This window comes from Lepidochelys olivacea, assembly GCF_965140295.1.
Source record: "Lepidochelys olivacea isolate rLepOli2 genome assembly, chromosome: 6".
Lineage (NCBI taxonomy): Eukaryota > Metazoa > Chordata > Testudines > Cheloniidae > Lepidochelys > Lepidochelys olivacea.
Window position 1 is genome coordinate 31193890 of NC_140416.1, and position 19240 is coordinate 31213129.

General features: G+C 40.4%; 1 protein-coding gene and 1 long non-coding RNA gene across 6 annotated transcripts in view; one reads left to right on the forward strand and one right to left on the reverse strand.

Moving 5' to 3' along the window:
• Window positions 1-7040, forward strand: part of LOC311521651 — an 80163-nt gene extending 73123 nt beyond the window's left edge. Inside the window, exon 4 of the long non-coding RNA XR_014711944.1 lies at window positions 6808-7040. This is a non-coding gene — a long non-coding RNA (uncharacterized lncRNA). The remainder of the gene's footprint in view (window positions 1-6807) is intronic.
• SBF2 (SET binding factor 2) overlaps window positions 1-19240 on the reverse strand; it is a 555237-nt gene that overhangs the window by 68562 nt on the left and 467435 nt on the right. For all 5 annotated transcript variants that reach the window (XM_084630065.1, XM_084630064.1, XM_084630063.1 and 2 more), the window contains exons 24-27: window positions 18454-18629; window positions 15919-16064; window positions 3552-3750; window positions 1007-1203 (exon numbers count right to left, since the gene is read on the reverse strand). In XM_084630065.1, coding sequence (XP_084486191.1) covers window positions 1007-1203; window positions 3552-3750; window positions 15919-16064; window positions 18454-18629 — 718 coding nt within the window. The remainder of the gene's footprint in view (window positions 1-1006; window positions 1204-3551; window positions 3751-15918; window positions 16065-18453; window positions 18630-19240) is intronic.

Sequence of the window (19240 nt, forward strand, 5' to 3'; positions counted from 1 at the left end):
TTTCCTCTCATTCTTTCTGAGCAGCATTCTGATATTTTCTTCTTAGAAATAAATTCCACTGGCTGGTTAATTCCCAACTCCCATGATACCATGTATTGCAAAGAGGTAGAAGGACCCTTCATTCTGCTCTAATTTCTCTGGGTCAGGCTAGGGTTGGATAGTTAATCACAAACCAAATTCTTCCTTATTTAGATAACTAACTTCACTTTTGTCTTGAATTCTACTTTTAACACTATATGCCTAAGAGATGCACCAGTCCTGTTTTCTTCATACAGTCACAAGTATCCCAAGTACTTAGACTTTCCTTATTGGCTAGCATCATAATGGTCCCTTCTGACCTTAATATCTATGAGCCTATGAGTATTGACTTTATTCAGTGTCATTATTTTATCCACAGAATGAAACATCATATACAACTCACTCAGGCCCTCTCAAAAACAAAAAACCAAGACAGTAACTATGAGAAAGAGGAGTAAGAATTAAAGATACACCATGCAGCTCATGTGGGAGGTGAAAGTTGAGAGTAATGTGTCCTTCACAATTCATTTCCCTCTAAACATGCAATTCACTTTCCTCCAATATTCTCTTCAAAGATACTCCATTATGACAGATCTTGCACTGTTCCAGTGATGATCATGGAAAAGATGAACCTTTATCTCAACCAAAGAACCCAAGCAGAACTCTGGAAATCTCTCAGGCCTTGGTTTTATAAAACGCTCTCTCAAAGTAAAACTAAAATTATGCTCAAAGCCATCAGAGAGTCAAAAGAATAGAATTTGCTCTAACTATCTCTATAGCCCATAAATAATGACAACGTGAACTCGTTTGTGAATCAAGGAAATAAGGTGCAACAACAAAACCAAATTAGAAGAATATTGTTTAAAGGAAGCAGATGGGGTTGTTGTAAATTAAATAATTTATTCATGAGAACACTATATTACTCTAAAGGGAAAGAACCTCTTTCACTGAAACAACACATGCAGAAAGTCCAGCAACATAAGCTCACCTGCAGTATGTGTGTTTTGAGATTTGAAGAGGCCGACAACTCCCTTTCCATGGAAGCCCCCAGCTCTTAGCAGCAGAGTACTGATTTTTGAGTTTTTCCAGCAGACAACTGGCAGGCGATTGTGACGATAACAACGAGCTACCCTCTGCAAACTGCTATCCTGCACAGACTGAGGTACTACCAAAAGTCCAGGATAGCTGTATTAATCAATGGAGAGAAAATTAAAAAGATAATTAGAATTATTTTCAAAAAGATTCTTCCTTTTCCTTTTTAAATTTTGAAAACAGGATATGTATATTTCTTAATCTGCAGTTTTCACTGATATATGCATTTTTATTTAATAAAAATTCTTTTTAAAGAATAGCTAATTTTTGTAATACCGTGTACTCCTGATTATTATTTTGATAGGCTGAAAAGTATTAGAATTTTTAAAAAGCAACTTTCATTGGAGAAAATGTAAATAACTACTTTTTCTTTTTTTTTTTTCATTTACAGTCTTATTTGTTGATACATCTCCTCGCTCCCCATTTTTTCCTAAATTTCTCTCCTCAATCTATCATTTGAAGAGTCAGGTTTATGAGAATGACACAGAAAACAGATCACTGGGGCTCTTCAAAGGAAACAAACATTATTTTTATATTTGACACCAGTGATTGTGTACAGGCGCTGACATTTTAAAGGCAAGAATGTTTAGATGCTTTGAATTGCATGCCAATTGCATGGTCAATGCCAGTACTTTGGCATTGACCATAACTGGCTCATGTCAAAATGCATTTAAGAAAGAAACAGTTTTGGAACAGCACATTACAAATTGCTGGTTATATAATGTTTAAAAAAACAAAAAGACAGTTTGGGAACTTCCATGATATAATAGTTTTGAAAACAGAAAATCAAGCAGGAGTGTTGTCTCTGGTTACATAAGTGGAAGAAGGATTCAAAGAGTTTGAGTACCTCTGACAAAGAGGATTCAATTAAAGCGTTAGTTTTTTCTCAAAATAAAACTGATTAAGGAGAGCACTTGGGAGATTTTACATTTTACTAAAGAATCCCTCTTCTTACAGGTTGTAAGGCAACTTCCACCTTCTCTGTATGTGTATATATAATCTTCTTACTATATGTTCCATTCTATGCATCCGATGAAGTGGGCTGGAGCCCACGAAAGCTTATGCTCCAATAAATTTCTTAGTCGCTAAGGTGCCACAAGTACTCCTGTTCTTTTTGCGGATACAAACTAACATGGCTGCTACTCTAAACATAGGATTGTTTGTGACACAACATAAGTGAACTTATTTGACATTTATTAAACTTTATCATGAGGGAAGAAATGCCTAATCCATTTTATGGTCTATTTCCTAAAATACAATACCTGAACCAAAATCACATGACATTAAATAACCACTCATATCCTGAAATTTGTAAACCAATTGGATATTGACTACTTTTCTCAAAATAGTGACAAAAATTCAAACAGGTATTTTTTGGGTAAGGATAAGGTATGAAAATTATTTTTAAAATATAGTGATTACAAGCAATTAAAAAGCATAGTTAATATAATGCAGTGATTTCTTTGGTTCAAATGAACTAATATTCACTCGTGATTGAATAAAAGTATTGTTGTCACATTGGTGCTTTGGATAAGAGACAAACAGTCTGGATTTAATATTTTTTTGTGCTCTTTCTATGAAAGCGATGGCAATTTCATTTTTCCATAACGAAAACAACTTTTAGCCTGCAGTGTCTTTGTAGGATGTGAGTGCTCCAGTGATGAAACTTCTGCAGATTTGCTGTTGTGTTAAACAGCATTTTTGTAGGTTTCAGAGTAGGAGCCGTGTTAGTCTGTATTCACAAAAAGAAAAGGAGGACTTGTGGCACCTTAGAGACTAACCAATTTATTTGAGCATAAGCTTTCGTGAGCTACAGCTCACTTCATCAGATGCACTTTTGTAGGCACTGATAATAAATCTCAGTGAACTTTCACAATAAAAAAGGCTTATGCATTAACTTCTTACTGACATTCAGGAGCTTACATATTGTATATGACAAACATTTTAAAGGAAGTGCTCCAATGACTGGTTCATGAGTTCTTATTTGCAGTTTCTGTTTTGAACTGTATTAATAAACATGCACTTCTAGGGCTTGTTTTCCTACTCATAAACAGAAGTTTTATGTATGTAACATCCAGTAACTTTAAAATGAATTGATTGTATGTAGCTGCCATGCATTGACAGGAGAATAGACCTTTAGGAGTTTACAAATTAGGATTTTATAATGTACAAAAAGGACATTATAGATCCAACTAAAATACAAGTCTTAGTAGCTAAATATGCAGAGACACTAACAAAAATGTTACAACAAAAAAGAGAGAAAATCAGCACTGCTATGTTTGCTGTAAGTTCAGTGTTATTCGTTTTGGGTTATGGCAAGTGCTATTTTCCCAGAATACTTTGTTCTCTAAATAAATGTATTATATGTAATGGATGTTGTGGATGATGTGTAATATGGCAGATACACATTTCTAAACATAAGAGTGAACTGATTAACTCACCTTCTACAAAGTGAATACATCCTGTTCAATGCAGTTATTCGGAAGTATTCGGTTTTTGAGCGAGAGGAGCTACTACTGATGGTCCCCAGTCCCAAACGCTGATAGTCTCTAAAACAGGCTCTCTCTACTAACTGCTCCATTGTTGACTTTTCTGAGGCTCTCAAAGTACCACTTGTGTGCAATTCACTGTCATCTGAAACTGAAGTTAAAATACTTTTCTAGTTTAGTATTTAGAAATTCACTAGTCATATAAAGTAGACTGAGATGCTTCATCCTGAGCAAAACATTACATTTACCAAATCCAGCAATTGCTGATGGCAGGGATTAATGAGAACTGATACCAATTTATACAAATTATAGCCAACAGGCTACAAATTTTATTAAAGAAATTTAAGATACAAGCTACAATATCCTGGAACTGATGGAAGGGAGCATATGTGAACCAGCAACACCCTAAAACTGTCACCAGCACCCCAGAGGCATTGAAATATTATCCATGACCTAAAAAGAACAGGAGTACTTGTGGCACCTTAGAGACTAACAAATTTATTTGAGCATAAGCTTTCGCGGGCTACAGCCCACTTCACCGGATGCACAGAATGGAACATATAGTCAGAAGATATATGTATAGACACATGCAGAGAACACGAAAAGGTGGATTAAGAGGCTAATTACTTAAGATGAGCTATTATCAGCAGGAGAGAAAAACTTTTGTAGTGATAATCAAGATGGCCCATGTAGACAGTTGACAAGAAGATGTGAGGATACTTAACATGGGTATCCTTGCACCTTCTTGTCAACTGTCTACATGGGCCATCTTGATTCTCTGTATGTGTGTGTATATATCTATCTTCTTACGATATGTTCCATTCTATGCATCTGATGAAATGGTCTGTAGCCCACAAAAGCTTATGCTCAAATAAATTTGTTAGTCTCTAAGGTGCCACAAGTACTCCTGTTCTTTTTGGAGATACAGACTAACACGGCTGCTACTCTGAAACCTATCCATGACCTAAACAGTTCTACTTAAACCTATGGCAAAGATGAGCCCACATAATTCCAAAGCTAGTAGTTCAGCATAATCTTCTGCACTGGGAAAGCTGATGTGGGATCTTCAGTTACTCCTGTGTATCTAACCTCCACGGTCCAAAGAAGTTGGAATGATGAACATTCCACATCCCACCCACCACAGAAACATAGAAATTACCTCACTAGATCAGTATCTAGTTTAGTATCCTGTCTCCAAAAGCAGCCAGCACCAGATGCGGCAGAACCCTACAGTAGGCAAATACCGGATAATCTGCACCACACGTTAAATATCTAACTGATCTCTAACAGGTAGCATGAGACATGAAGTTTAATACCTCTTCCACAAAATTTATCATTAATTATGATCATTCTAGATATCTTGTTATCCATATAAACGTCCAATCCATTTTTGACTCTTTATACGTTCTTGGCCTCAACTTCCTTTGGCAGTAAGCAGCACAGTCCATCACGAGGTAGGGAGACCAACCCAACCCTTCTCCACCCATATCACCAAAACAATTTAAGCCTTGCCCAGAAGAATAATGTACCCTGTTGCGGCACAGAACACAAATGTTGCAATTGCGTGAAATATATTTGGAGCCCATACTGTGTTAAGTCTATGCATGGATTATGAATCAAAGTCTATGCATGGTATCACTGTGGCCAGGGATTGTATGCAACTCCTAGGGGCAGGACTACCACAGTTTCTCCAGGAACCAAAACCGGAGGGTGATTAAGGTGAATCACTCAGGCTGTGAACACCTCCAGAGAGGTACCACCTGGGGGGTGGGGGTGGGGGAGAAGCGGGGAAGGAACTATGCATATACTGGTTCAAAATGGGTTTTCCGGAGACCAACAGACAACAGAAGAGCTTTTGGTATAAAAAGTCGGGGTTTAAACTAACACAGGGACTTCTTTTGACTCAGCAAAAGGACAGCATCTTCTGTCCAATGGGGGCCCCAACCCTTGAGGAAGAGTTGAAAGGACTTTGGCTTACTAGATCTATTAGACTGATGGGTACTTCTAGTCTGCTTTTAGCATGTGCATAGAAATTTTATTTTTTTAACATATATTTTCTCTGTAATGCTTTAACCCTAAGAATAAATGTATTTTGCTTTGTGCAGGCTGGGTGGTAACTGGTATACACTGTTATAGCCCCTGGAGAAAGGTTAATTTCAGATGCTGTCAGATCTGTTGGGGAAATTACAGAGAGGTGTAGAGGAACTGTAAGCCTAAACTCTCAATGTGAAGGGAGAGAGAAATGGGTCAATGACCCAGAGAGGTGATGTCTGGGAGCCTGAAACCTTACGAGGGTGCTCTCAAGGAAGATGGGTGGAGGAGAAGGCAAAGATGCAGTTAACTCGGATATTGTGACACACACTTCCAAAAGTTTCACTCCTGTGAAAGGACAACAAACAAAAATTTAACCTGGATATATCCTATTCTTGTTTTCATAATTTGTGGCTCAAAGTGAGCTGGAATGATTGGCATCCTTTTTTACTGGCTTTAAAGTGATCCTGTGTATTCAACTGAATTGAATTGGTGGTAATCTTTCTTTTACCAGCATAACTATTTGTGATAATGGAAGATATATATATAAAAATCCCTCATACAGCCAGAAGGAAATGGACCACATACTCTCTAACTACCTTAAATAGGCTTTATTCATCTGTCTAAAATTTTAGTGCATAGAATTGTCTCTTATGTCACAGATTAGCAACAGATAATGTTCTGAATTTTCTTTGTGCTTCAATATCAATCAGCCTTCTTCAGCAGAGTATTACTGTCAGTTGCACTTTCCCAAAGTAGAAAACAATTTCAGTCATGAGAGATAAAAACCATGTTTCAAGTTCAAGCTACAGTGAAATTCAAGTAAAGCATGGCCTTTATACAAAACCAGCCACCGACCTGCTATCACCACTTTATTTCAGTTCTTCCCAAATATTTCTGAAGGCAAATTTACTGTTCATGGTTTGTCAGCTCCAAGCTCCCCCATTACTTGGCCTTTATAAAATGTGCGCATATGAATAGAATGAAGTTATTTCTGCATGAATTTTTGGCTAAAGGTACTGGGACAAGTGCACATTTTGAAATTAAAAATAGTTTAGTACAGTTAAATTTTTTGTCTACCTTACAAAGCTTATACTCAATTTGACAACATTTCTCTCTTAAAGTGTAATGCATTCCATCTGTAATGCAATAACTTTTAATCAATTCAAAATTTCAGGAAATGCTCAAGGCATCAATGCGCAGAACCCTATTAATGCTGAAGAAAACTGGAAAACTAAAAGGAGAAAAATTGGGGACACATGGAGCCCTTGCCATATAATCTGCACAGCCACAGCTTCAAGCATCTCTGCAATTATCTACAGATCAAACAACTGGTTGATGGCACCCATTATGCTTTCCAGCATAACAATAATCCATCTCATCTCTGCCCATCCGCCCAATGACACCCTGAATGTCTCACCCACAGATAGAAAGATTGATGGGGGGAGGGGGCTGGGGGAAAGGGAGGAAGAGAGGCATGCACATAGCCCCTGGCACAGGGGGAAGAGGGTAATGGGCATACAGAACGCCTGGCCAGGGATGTGGGGGAGAGGGTGGAGACTGGGGACCCTGATATGGGGAAGGAGGGAAGGAGCACATACAACCTCTGGCATAGGGGGCGGACGTGGGCATTGGGGGTAGACAGATCCCCTGGCATGAAGGTGCACAGTGGGGGACTCTGGTTTGGGTGGGAGATATGGGGAGAAAATTGGGATGCACACAGAGTCCTTGCCATTGGGGGGAATCAGGGTGCACACAGAGACACTGAAGGGGGGCGGTGGGAAATGGGTAACTCTGGTATGGGAAGAGGGATAAATGAGGGGAGGCACACACAGAGTCCCTGGAATGGTGGAGGGGATGGGGGAGTTGCAGGAAGTTCCTGAAATAGAGAGGAGTGGGAGGGTGGCACATGGAGCTTGTGGGCTGGAATGGAGGAATGCAAGGAGCCCCCTGGGAGTGCAATATGCTCAATCTACACAAGCTATGAAGTGTGCGACCCTCTTGTACAGAGGGAAACAACTTATGGGACTAGACTCTAGATATCCTTTCCTTCAGGCACTTGTTCTAATATGGTCTGAAAAGGATTGTCTTATTAGGACCCCTACTGCACTTCAGACTAAAATAATCAATTTTATACTTGGACAAACTCTAGACAGGTTGCATTATGAATCTCTCACTTCTCTCTGTATGTTTATATGCTTATCAGAGTGAGACAAATAACTGACAAAGCAGGCTATGAGACAGTTTTTTCTAGGTGATAAGAAAGGTATATTAAAAGCTACAAGCGATATAGGCTTTAGAAATAATTTTTACAATTTTTTGACTATATCAATTCAATATTTAACATTTCTGAATGGAAATAAATGGTTACTTACCTATAGTAACTGAGGTTCTTCGAGATATATTGTACGTATGTGTTCCACTTCAGGTGCACATGCATCTCAGGTGTTCAAGTTTGGATTCTTTTGGCCAGCAGTGTCCACCGCGGCCACGCCTGTGCCTGAAGTGTTCTAATGCCTGCCTCCCAAGGGTGTAAAGGGTGAAGCAGGCCAAATAGTCCCTCACTTCCTTCACCAATACAGAATCTAGCTGTTATAGCACTCCACAGTAGTGGGGAAGGATGTTGGACATGGAATACCTGTGGGCAACATATGCTGAAGAACCACATTTAGTGTAAGTAAGTAACCATTTCTTCTTCTTCAAGCGCTTGTCTGTATCGATTCCACTTTTGGTGACTCACAGGAGAGGTCTGCTCTCCTTCTCCTGCCAGTGGGGCCAATGCCACAGGAGCTGCGTACACTGCAGACTGAGAGGCGCTGCAACTTTTCAGTATACGCATTGCTGAACACACACAGCTCAGCGAGGTGGCAGCAGCCAGCAGGGCACCCACCTGTGCCGACCCCGTGGGGCAGGAAGAGGTGAGCCAATCTGACCTGAGCCTGAGTGGGTTTGGTTGTTTTCACAACCAAACCAACCTGAACCCAACACTTGTAGTTGGGCCCTATCAGGTTTGGTCAGATTGCAGAACACTAATTCACAGGCAGTGATCTGGCACATAAGAAAAGGGTGCTTGGAGTCTATTTGAATAATAACTTGAAGAAGTGCTCTGCTAAAGTGGTTTTCAGTTCTTGATGCTTCTACAAGGGAGTAATGTTTTGGATCCCAATCCCACATAGGTGCCCTACAGATCTCAAAGATTGGTACACTTCTTAAAGAAGCCACAGTATCTGCCTGAGTCCTCATGGAGTGGGCGATAATCTTAACTGGCAGATCTAAACTAGCTAGCTCAGTATACTCTGATGCAACTGGAAATCCAGTTAGATATCCTATGGACAGATACTGCCAGTCCCTTCATCCTACCTATGAAAACTACAAATAATCTTGGGGAATTCCTGAAAGTGAATGATAGTGCCCTAAGCACATCCAGGGTATGCAGTATGGCTTCCCCTTGGCTGGAGTGGGGCATAAGAAAAAAGACAATGCTATACTGGTACTAGATATTCAGGTATTACTTAGATAGAAGTCAGGCTACTTTCAGCAAGATTTTAGAGTGAGGTCTAAAGGCCACCTTATCCTTATGGAATATAGCAGGGGTGGCCAGCCTGAGAAAGAGCCAGAATTTACCAGTGTACATTGCCAAAGAGCCACAATAATATATCAGCAGCCCCCCTCACCTCAGCACATCCTGCCCACTGGCAGCCTTGCAGATCAGCACTTCCCCCTCTCTCCCTGTGTCTCCTGCTGGCTGCGATCAGCTGTTTCGTAGTGTACAGGAGGCTCTGGGATGGAGTGGGGAAGAGCAAGGGTGCAGCAGGCTCAGGGGAGGGGGCAGAAAGGGGCCGGGGCCTTGGGGTAAGGGGTGGAGTGGGGTCAGGGCCTGAGGTTGAACAGTGGAAAGTTGGCACCTGTAGCTCCAGCCTGGAGTCAGCACCTATGCAAGGAGCTACATATTAACTTCTGAAGAGTCGCATGCGGCTCTGAAGCCACAGGTTGGCCACCCCTGGAATATAGTATATTGTGCACCAGTCACAGTAATAGTAATACATACCTATATTTCTCCTTCCCTTTGGGCAGACGTTACTGCCACAAGGAAGGCAATCTTCATGAATAAATGATAAAGTGAGCACATAGCTAGAGACTCAAAAGGGTGGGCAATCAATCCCACTATGACTATGTTAGAGATCTCAAGCAGGGGAAGGCTTCTTAACTGGGGGAAACAGGTGCATATGGCCCTTAAGGAATCTAGCTACTGTCGGTTGGGAGAATGCTGGGTGATCCAGAATGGGAGGGATGGCTGGCTACCTAGCGTACTCTTAAAGAGCTTATAAACAGTCCTACATTTTCCAGCAATAAAAGGTAATACAAAATAGCACGTATCTCAGTGTCTAATAGAGCTAACTGATGTTGCTGGGTCCAAATAGCAAATCTTCTCCACTTTGCCAAATATGCAGGTCTAGTAGAGTCTTTTCTACTGTGGATTAACAGACTTTGGACCTCTGCAGAGCAACTCCTCTCAATGCTGGTTTGCTAGCCTTCATCTAGGCTGTCAAGTGTAATGAATCAGGGTCTGGATGGAGGATCTACCTGTTGTTCTGGGAGATTATCTCTGGAAGAGGGAAGCGTACTGGATAGATTAATCACGTCTGAGAACCAGAATTGTCTTGGCCAAGCCAATATCAGCATGATCATCACAGCTGCAGGCTTCCTTAGGACCTGTGCTCAAGAGTCCAAAGGTCTAGGGCCTGGAGATGGTCCAGGTGAAGTCCCAACTCGCGTGTGGAATCATTTGTCACTAGTGTCTTAGATGACAACGGTGGGGAAAAGGATAGTCCTTCTACCAGTTTAATGACAATAGGACTTCTGGGGGACCTGCACCTTTATGACTATAATATCTTTTGGGAAGATACAAACATTTCAACCATGTGACTTAGGTGAAGTCTGGCATACTATGTTATGTAAGTGCAGGAGGCCATGTGATCTAGAAGTCTGGAGTATGCTTGTCCTGAACTTTGAGGATGAGCCTGTAAATGGTTGATGAAATCCATGATGATGTTGAATCTGTCTTGAGGCAGATAAACCTTTGCTGCTGTAGACTATGAATTGTATCCTCTGGATTGGTACTAATGCTGACTTTTATATGTTGACTTTGAGACCTCAGGCAGTGAAAAGCTGAAGCATTTGGTTATTGGAGCTGGTCACATGCTGTGTGATTTCTCCAGAATAAACCAATCGTTGAGGTAGTATGGTCTACCTGGATTCCTTGCTTTCTCAAGTGAGCCACCACCAGTGCCCAGCATTTGGTGAATGCCCTTGTTGCTGCTGGTAGTCCGAATGGAAGAACTCTATATCGATAACAGGAATTTCCCACTTGGAATCTCAGGTAATTCTAATGAGCTCGATGGATTGTTATGTAAAAGTAGGGAACTTGGAGGCTGACAGCTGCAAACCATTCCGGGGGATCTAAGCAGGGGCTTATAGAATCATAGAATATCAGGGTTGGAAGGGACCTCAGGAGGTCATCTAGTCCAACCCCTTGCTCAAAGCAGGACCGATCCCCAATTAAATCATCCCAGCCAGGGCTTTGTCAAGCCTGACCTTAAAAACTTCTAAGGAAGGAGATTCCACCACCTCCCTAGGTAACCCATTCCAGTGCTTCACCACCCTCCTAGTGAAAAAGTTTTCCGAATATCCAACCTAAATCTCCCTCACTGCAACTTGAGGCCATCACTCCTTGTTCTGTCATCTGCTACCACTGAGAACAGTCTACAGCCATCCTCTTTGGAACCCCCTTTCAGGTAGTTGAAAGCAGCTATCAAATCCCCCTCATTCCTCTCTTCTGTAGACTAAACATCCCCAGTTCCCTCAGCCTCTCCTCATAAGTCATGTGTTCCAGTCCCCTAATCATTTTTGTTGCCCTCCGCTGGACTCTTTCCAATTTTTCCACATCCTTCTTGTAGTTTGGGGCCCAAAACTGGACACAGTCCTCCAGATGAGGCCTCACCAGTGTCGAATAGAGGGGAATGATCACGTCCCTCGATCTGCTGGCAATGCCCCTACTTATACATCCCAAAATGCCATTGGCCTTCTTGGCAACAAGGGCACACCGTTGACTCATATCCAACTTCTTGTCCACTGTAACTGCTAGGTCCTTTTCTGCAGAACTGCTGCCGAGCCATTCGGTCCCTAGTCTGTAGCAGTGCATGGGATTCTTCCGTCCTAAGTGCAGGACTCTGCACTTGTCCTTGTTGAACCTCATCAGATTTCTTTTGGCCAAATCCTCCAATTTGTCTAGGTCCCTCTGTATCCTACCCCTACCCTCCAGCGTATTTACCTCTCCTTCCAGTTTAGCGTCATCTGCAAACTTGCTGAGGGTGCAATCCACACCATCCTCTAGATCATTTATGAAGATATTGAACAAAACCGGCCCCAAGACCGACCCTTGGGGCACTCCACTTGATACCGGCTGCCAACTAGACATGGAGCCATTGATCAGTACCCGTTGAGCCCGACAATCTAGCCAGCTTTCTATCCACCTTATAGTCCATTCATCCAGCCCATACTTCTTTAACTTGCCGGCAAGAATACTGTGGGAGACCCTGTCAAAAGCTTTGCTAAAGTCAAGGAACAACACGTCCACTGCTTTCCCTTCATCCACAGAGCCAGTTCTCTCGTCATAGAAGGCAATTAGATTACTCAGGCATGACTTGCCCTTGGTGAATCCATGCTGACTGTTCCTGATCACTTTCCTCTCCTCTAAGTGCTTCAGAATTGATTCCTTGAGGACCTGCTCCATGATTTTTCCAGGGACTGAGGTGAGGCTGACTGGCCTGTAGTTCCCAGGATCCTCCTCCTTCCCTTTTTTAAAGATGGGCACTACATTAGCCTTTTTCCAGTTGTCCTGGACCTCCCCCGATTGCCATGAGTTTTCAAAGATAATGGCCAATGGCTCTGCAATCACATCTGCCAACTCCTTTAGCACTCTCGGATGCAACGCATCCAGCCCCATGGACTTGTGCACGTCCAGCTTTTCTAAATAGTCCTGAACCACTTCTTTCTCCACAGAGGGCTGGTCACCTCCTCCCCATGCTGTGCTGCCCAGTGCAGTAGTCTGGGAGCTGACCTTGTTCGTGAAGACAGAGGCAAAAAAAGCATTGAGTACATTAGCTTTTTCCACATCCTCTGTCACTAAGTTGCCTCCCTTATTCAGTAAGGGGCCCACACTTTCCTTGACTTTCTTCTTGTTGCTAACATACCTGAAGAAACCCTTCTTGTTACTCTTAACATCTCTTGCTAGCTGCAACTCCAGGTGTGATTTGGCCTTCCTGATTTCATTCCTGCATGCCCGAGCAATATTTTTATACTCATCCCTGGTCATTTGTCCCATCTTCCACTTCTTGTAAGCTTCTTTTTTGTATTTAAGATCAGCAAGAATTTCACTGTTAAGCCAAGCCGGTCGCCTGCCATATTTACTATTCTTTCTACACATCGGCATGGTTTGTACCTGTAACCTCAATAAGAATTCTTTAAAATACAGCCAGCTCTCCTGGACTCCTTTCCCCCTCATGTTATTCTCCCAGGGGATCTTGCCCATCAGCTCCCTGAGGGAGTCAAAGTCTGCTTTTCTGAAGTCCAGGGTCCGTATTTTGCTGCTTTCCTTTCTTCCTTGTGTCAGGATCCTGAACTTGACCATCTCATGGTCACTGCCTCCCAGGTTCCGATCCACTTTTGCTTCCCCTACTAATTCTTCCCAGTAGAGGCTTGTGCTGTCACCCGGAACTTGGGATAGCTAAATACCTTGCTCTAAATCCAGAATTGGGCACCAGCCTCCCTTTTTCTTTGGAATTAGAAAATAATGGGCGTAAACCCCATTCCCTCTGCATTCTACAGGCACTTCTTCCATTGCTTCAAGACTTAGAAGTGATCCCATTTGTAGCTATAACAGTCTCTCGTGGGAGGGATCCATGAAAAGGGATGGGGAAGGGAGATGGGAGGTAGGAAGGGTCTGAAATTGTATGGAATATGCCACCGTGATGATCTCTAAGACCCAATGGTCTGTGGTGCTGAGAAAATAAAGTAAATGGTTTCCAAAAGGAGAAGAGGAGTAAAAAGATCCTCTAGGTATTACAAATGGCTCCTGACCAAGGCATCAAACCAGCTGCCTTCAAGCTGTTGCAGGGAGTGGCTGACAAAGAGGAGACAAAGGGTATCTCTTTTTTGGCCCCTCTGCTGAATATAGTAGTTCTGCTTGGAGTAGGTCTGGTGCAGATGTGGTTACTTCCCAGAGATCTTAAAGCTGCTTGTGAGTTGGCTGATATTCAGAATTTCTGGTTCATGGGAAATTTTGACATTTTGAAATTTGGTTTCAATCTGATTCTATGGTTGTTTGTACTTCTCTAGGTATGCCAGAAAACATCAAGCACAAGGACTTCCTCCTGGCAACAGATGTGGCCATGGTCTTAACTGTTGTGTCTGAGCCTCCAGTCTAGTACAACATGGTGAGAAGGGTGTGCTGACCTTCAGAGACTACCGACTTACACTCTTCGCTGAAGTTTAAGCCAAGCCTTGCTCACCTTTTGCTTTCTTGAACAACCTGAAAATGTCCATCATTAAGTGGCATCACCACATCACAAGAAAGGCAATTCTTAAAACCAGGAGACTCCAGTTCAGCCATCAGGGTTGGAACCCAGTACTGAGGAAGCCTCACAAACTAAGGCATTTTTAAAACATTTTTTAAAGGGGGGCGGAGGAGAAGCTAACAATTAATCCATTAACACTAAACTTACTAACACTTCCTGCCTTTTATGCACTCCGGGCAGCAGGACACAGAGAGTGCAAGCACAACCCCAGCGGACACTGCTAGCCAAAGAATCTGAGCTTGAGCGCAGGGAGTGGACACACACCACAAATGGAATCTATGTGGACAAGGACCGAAGAAGAATATGGATTTTCACGCAAGGAGAGTTATTTCTGACTAATGTGTGGACATTTTCCCTCTGATTTCTTTCCCTTCTCCCTCAGATGAGTGAAGAGCATTAGGTATTTTTAGCCTTTTCCTAGAAGGCTTTGTTCATTCTTTTTGAGAGCTCACAATGAGTCAAGCTTAAGAGTTCAGTAGGAATGAGCTTTATATACATCCTCATATTTTGTCCCACTCACACTTACCAATCAGTTCAATCATTTTATTAATGAAAAAAAGTATTTTAAAAATAAAACAAAAGAAAGGGAAAAAAAGATCTCCTTTTCCTACTTGTAATCTTTCCTATATATATCCAACACCAGTGCTGTGATAAATAGGAAATATTTGGCTTGTGTGATGTTTTTAAGAAACAATTAATTTTTGATACACTTCATTATCTGAAATAGTAAATGAGTGAGGAATGGTGTGACAAAACAATACCTATTTAGGTATAGGAGAATCTGGTTCCCTCTAGTGGTATGTTTTATAGTAGCATTGATCCAGATTAGGAAAAAATGGATGTAGTGATAGCAGTTGTATGTAGTGTTGTTGTAGCCATGCTGGTCCCAGGATATAAGAAATATATATTTTATTGGACCAATTTCCATTGGTGAGAGAGATAAGCTTTTGAACTTGTCTCCCTCACCAACAGAATGGTTCAACAAAAGACATTACCTCTCTCTGTAGTGACAGCAGCACATTTTAGAAACGGACTTATTTAGAAAAAAACCAAAATAAAACGAACACTTTCTGCCTTCAGCCCCAACATACTTTCCATTGAAATCTGGAAGTGTGATATTTTCACATGTAATACTTTTTGTTCATTGAAGAAATCCCCTCATTTTATACCTTCACATCTGTTGATAGAACCTATGCTATTTGCTTCTTCCTTACACCTGCCTTTTTTAGAATGAGACTCCACCACTCTAGATTAATGGCTCATGACAAACTGTTTAACAACACCGTACATGAATGCTGCTGAGTTTGCCTTAATGCTGTTAGCCAACTATATCCTTGTCTACTTCAGGGTGCTGTATGGGGTGGTAAACAAAGTTGTACTGACCACAGTTTGGTGATTTAAAAAAGGATATGAAATTGAAAATTTCCTCTGCAAATAAACTAAGTTAAAAGCTTGTGCTTTCCCTTATTTCCTACAAACCTGGGAAAATAATAAAAGTTCAAAGTCTTCACCAAGTGATGACATTTGAAACCTTTCAGTCTAATATCTGAAATAGACCCTTTTCCCGATTAATTACTGTTTGAGAATCTCTTGACAGGTCAGTGTATTTTAGTGGATGCATAAGCTCATCTAATAATATGAAAATATTTTACCAGAGATATCATCTTCTTCATTCCAGCCTGGACGATTCCCTCTTTCTTCCACTATTGTGCCTGTCTTCTTCTTTAATAAGTATTGACGACCAATTGTCATCTTCCCTGCACGTTTGGCTCCTTTCACAATTGTTTTTGAGAAGGTGCTAGAATTCAGAAATAAATAACAATGCCTGATCTCAAAATGTCAGTATAATAAAACAGTTATCTTAAACTCTCATTAATATTCAATATCTGTGTCAGTATACCAAAATACACTTTTAGGATGCATCTTCTCACCCACACAAAGCATGCTTAACAATTTTTCATTGAATTTCAAGAAAGGAAAGTGAGCTCAGGACCTCAGAAAATGGGCTCCTAAAATTTTAAATTGCTAGTCCTGGGATTTAGGAGAATGTGATGTATCAACACTGTGCCAACTGTGTCCAATAGTAGAGAATAAACAACTATCTTCTGTTTGCAGCTTTGACTTTTGTTGGCAATATAACAAATAAATCTTCCTGGTTAACAGACAGAAGGCATGAAAACAGAAATCTAAACATCTCTGTTCTCCAGAACTATGTTGGGATTCTAGTCCACTGAGCCAACAAGGCACTAATCAATAGAATTGCCACTCTGTAAAACACATGAATTGCCACTCTGTAACAGGCTAATAATCCACCTAGTTTAGTAAGGTGCCTAATAATGGAGTATAACATTCATAGATTCCAAGGCCAGAAGGGACCATTGTGATAATCTAATCTGACCTCCTGTTTAACACAGGTCAGAGAACTTCCTCAAAATAATTGCTAGATCATATCTTTTAGAAAAAACCCAATCAAAATTAAAAATTGTCAGTGATGAAAAATTCACCAGGATCCTTGGTAAATTGTTCCAGTGATTAATTACCCACACTGTTAAAACCTTACACCTTATTTCCAGTCTGATTTGTTGAGCTTCAGCTTCCAGCCACTGGATCATGTTTTATCTTTCTCTGATATATTGAAGAGCCCATTATTAAATATTTGTTCCGCATGTAGCCACTTATAAACTCTGATCAAGTCACCCCTTAATCTTCTCATTGTTAAGCTAAATAAATTCAACTCCTTAAAATCTATCACTATAAAGCATGTTTTCAAATGCTTTAATCATTCTCGTGGCTTTTCTTTGAACCCTCTTCAATTTATCAACATCCTTCTTGAACTGTGGACACCAGAACTGGATGCAGTATTCCAGCAGTTCTGAACATTTTTTTCAGAGTCATTGCTTCCCAGAATAGAGTCCCCCATCCTGTAAATATGGCCTACATTCTTTGTTCCTACATGTATATGTTTATATATAGCTGTAGTAAATACATATTATTTGCTTACACCCAGCTTGCCAAGTGATCCAGATCGCTCTATAAAGAGAGATCTGCCCTCTTCTTTATTTACTACTCTCCCAATTTTTGTGTTGCCTATAATTTTCACCAGTGATAATTTTAGGTTTTTTTCCAGGTCACTGATTAAAATGTTAAACAGAGTAGGGCCAAAAACTGATCTATGTGGGATGCCACTTGAAACACACATACTCAATGACAATTTCCCATTTACAGTTACATTTTGAGACCTATCAATTAGCCAGTTTTTAATCCATTTAGTGTGTGCCATGTCAATTTTATATCATTCTAGTTTTTCAACCAAAATGTTGCTGTGGTACCAAGTCTAAGCCTTACAGAAGTCTAAAGATTAACACTATTACCTTTATCAGCCAAACTTGTTATCTTAAATTAGTTTGACAAGATCTATTTTCCATAAACCCAAGGCATTAATTATATTATCCTTTCTAAATTCTTTATTAATTTAGTCCTGTATCAGCTGCTCCATTATCTTGCCTGGGCCTACAATTACCAAGATCATCCCTTCTACCTTTTTAAAATATTGGAACAATATTAGCTTTCTTCCAGTCTTCTGGAAATACATCAGTATTCCAAGACTTACTAAAAATCAAAATTAATCATCCAGTTTGCTCCTCAGCCAGCTCTCTCAAAACTCTTGAATGCAGGTTATCTGGACCTGCTTCAAAGGAAGACTAAAAAACCCAAACTCTATATTACAGATCACTAGAACAACTGCACAATACCATCCCATGAGTGTAAATTTCTTTTTACCTATATTGGTGGCCAATCCATACTCTGAAGTATGAGGAGCCTCTTTATATGTTGCCATCGAATTAGTATAACTGCAGATGTTATTCATATAAATGCCCGATTGTATGCTTTGAATCTTATTACAGTAATTACTTCCATAATTTCCTATGGCAAGTAGTTCAACAGGCTAATTATACACTTTTATTACCAAATTCATATATATTTCTACACTAGGTAGCTTTTGTTTGGCATACCTATGTAACATGCTTGACAGAAGCTAGTCAATTCAGCTTTATTGAGGACTACTTAAATGAACTTGCAATGTTAGAAAGCCATCAAAAATGACACAGAATTCAATGCACTGGACTAAGAGTAAACAAGAATATCAATAATAAATTCTTATTAAAGAAAAATAGAGTATACCTTACCGAAAGGAAGTGTTCTTTTCTTTTTGCTTTGGCAAGATTATCTGCGGTGCAGTTTGCCCAGCTGCAAAAGCAAAGGTGCTAAAGATGGACTGGGGATAACGGAACTTCATTAGCTGTTTCCTAAATATTTCTACCACTTCAGGACTTACTTCCTCATCAAATGCTACTTTAATTAACTGCAAATAAAAAGACATAACAACATGTTAGAGACTGGAAATAATTTAATATGGCAACTTTTGAGATCAAAGAAAATGAAAAAGATCCCACAAAGGAAGTAAAATAATATATTAATAAATAAATAGAAATATGTATATGTTACTGATTATGGCAATTCATGTTATCTATTTTTACTTTATTTTTTAATATTATATTCTAATGCCAAAATATCTCCACTCTGTAGTATCTGCAATTCCCGTAAAATTAAGACAAAACATCTGAGCAAATCTAAAAAAGTAGCTTTTGCACTAATGTTTCTACACTAGTTAAAACACTAGCCATATTTTTTTTGCTATATGGGATGGCAAGGGCTGGAAGAGTTCTGGTGGGCCAGGTCCTTGAGGATATACAGGACAACACTGGTAAAAAAAAAAATGACACTCTGATTTAAAGACTCTCTCACTATACTATTTCAGAGTAACAGCCGTGTTAGTCTGTCTTTGCAAAAAGAAAAGGAGTACTTGTGGCACCTTAGAGACTAACCAATTTATTTGAGCATGAGCTTTCGTGAGCTACAGCTCACTTCATCGGATGCATACCGTGGAAACTGCAGTAGACATTATATACACAC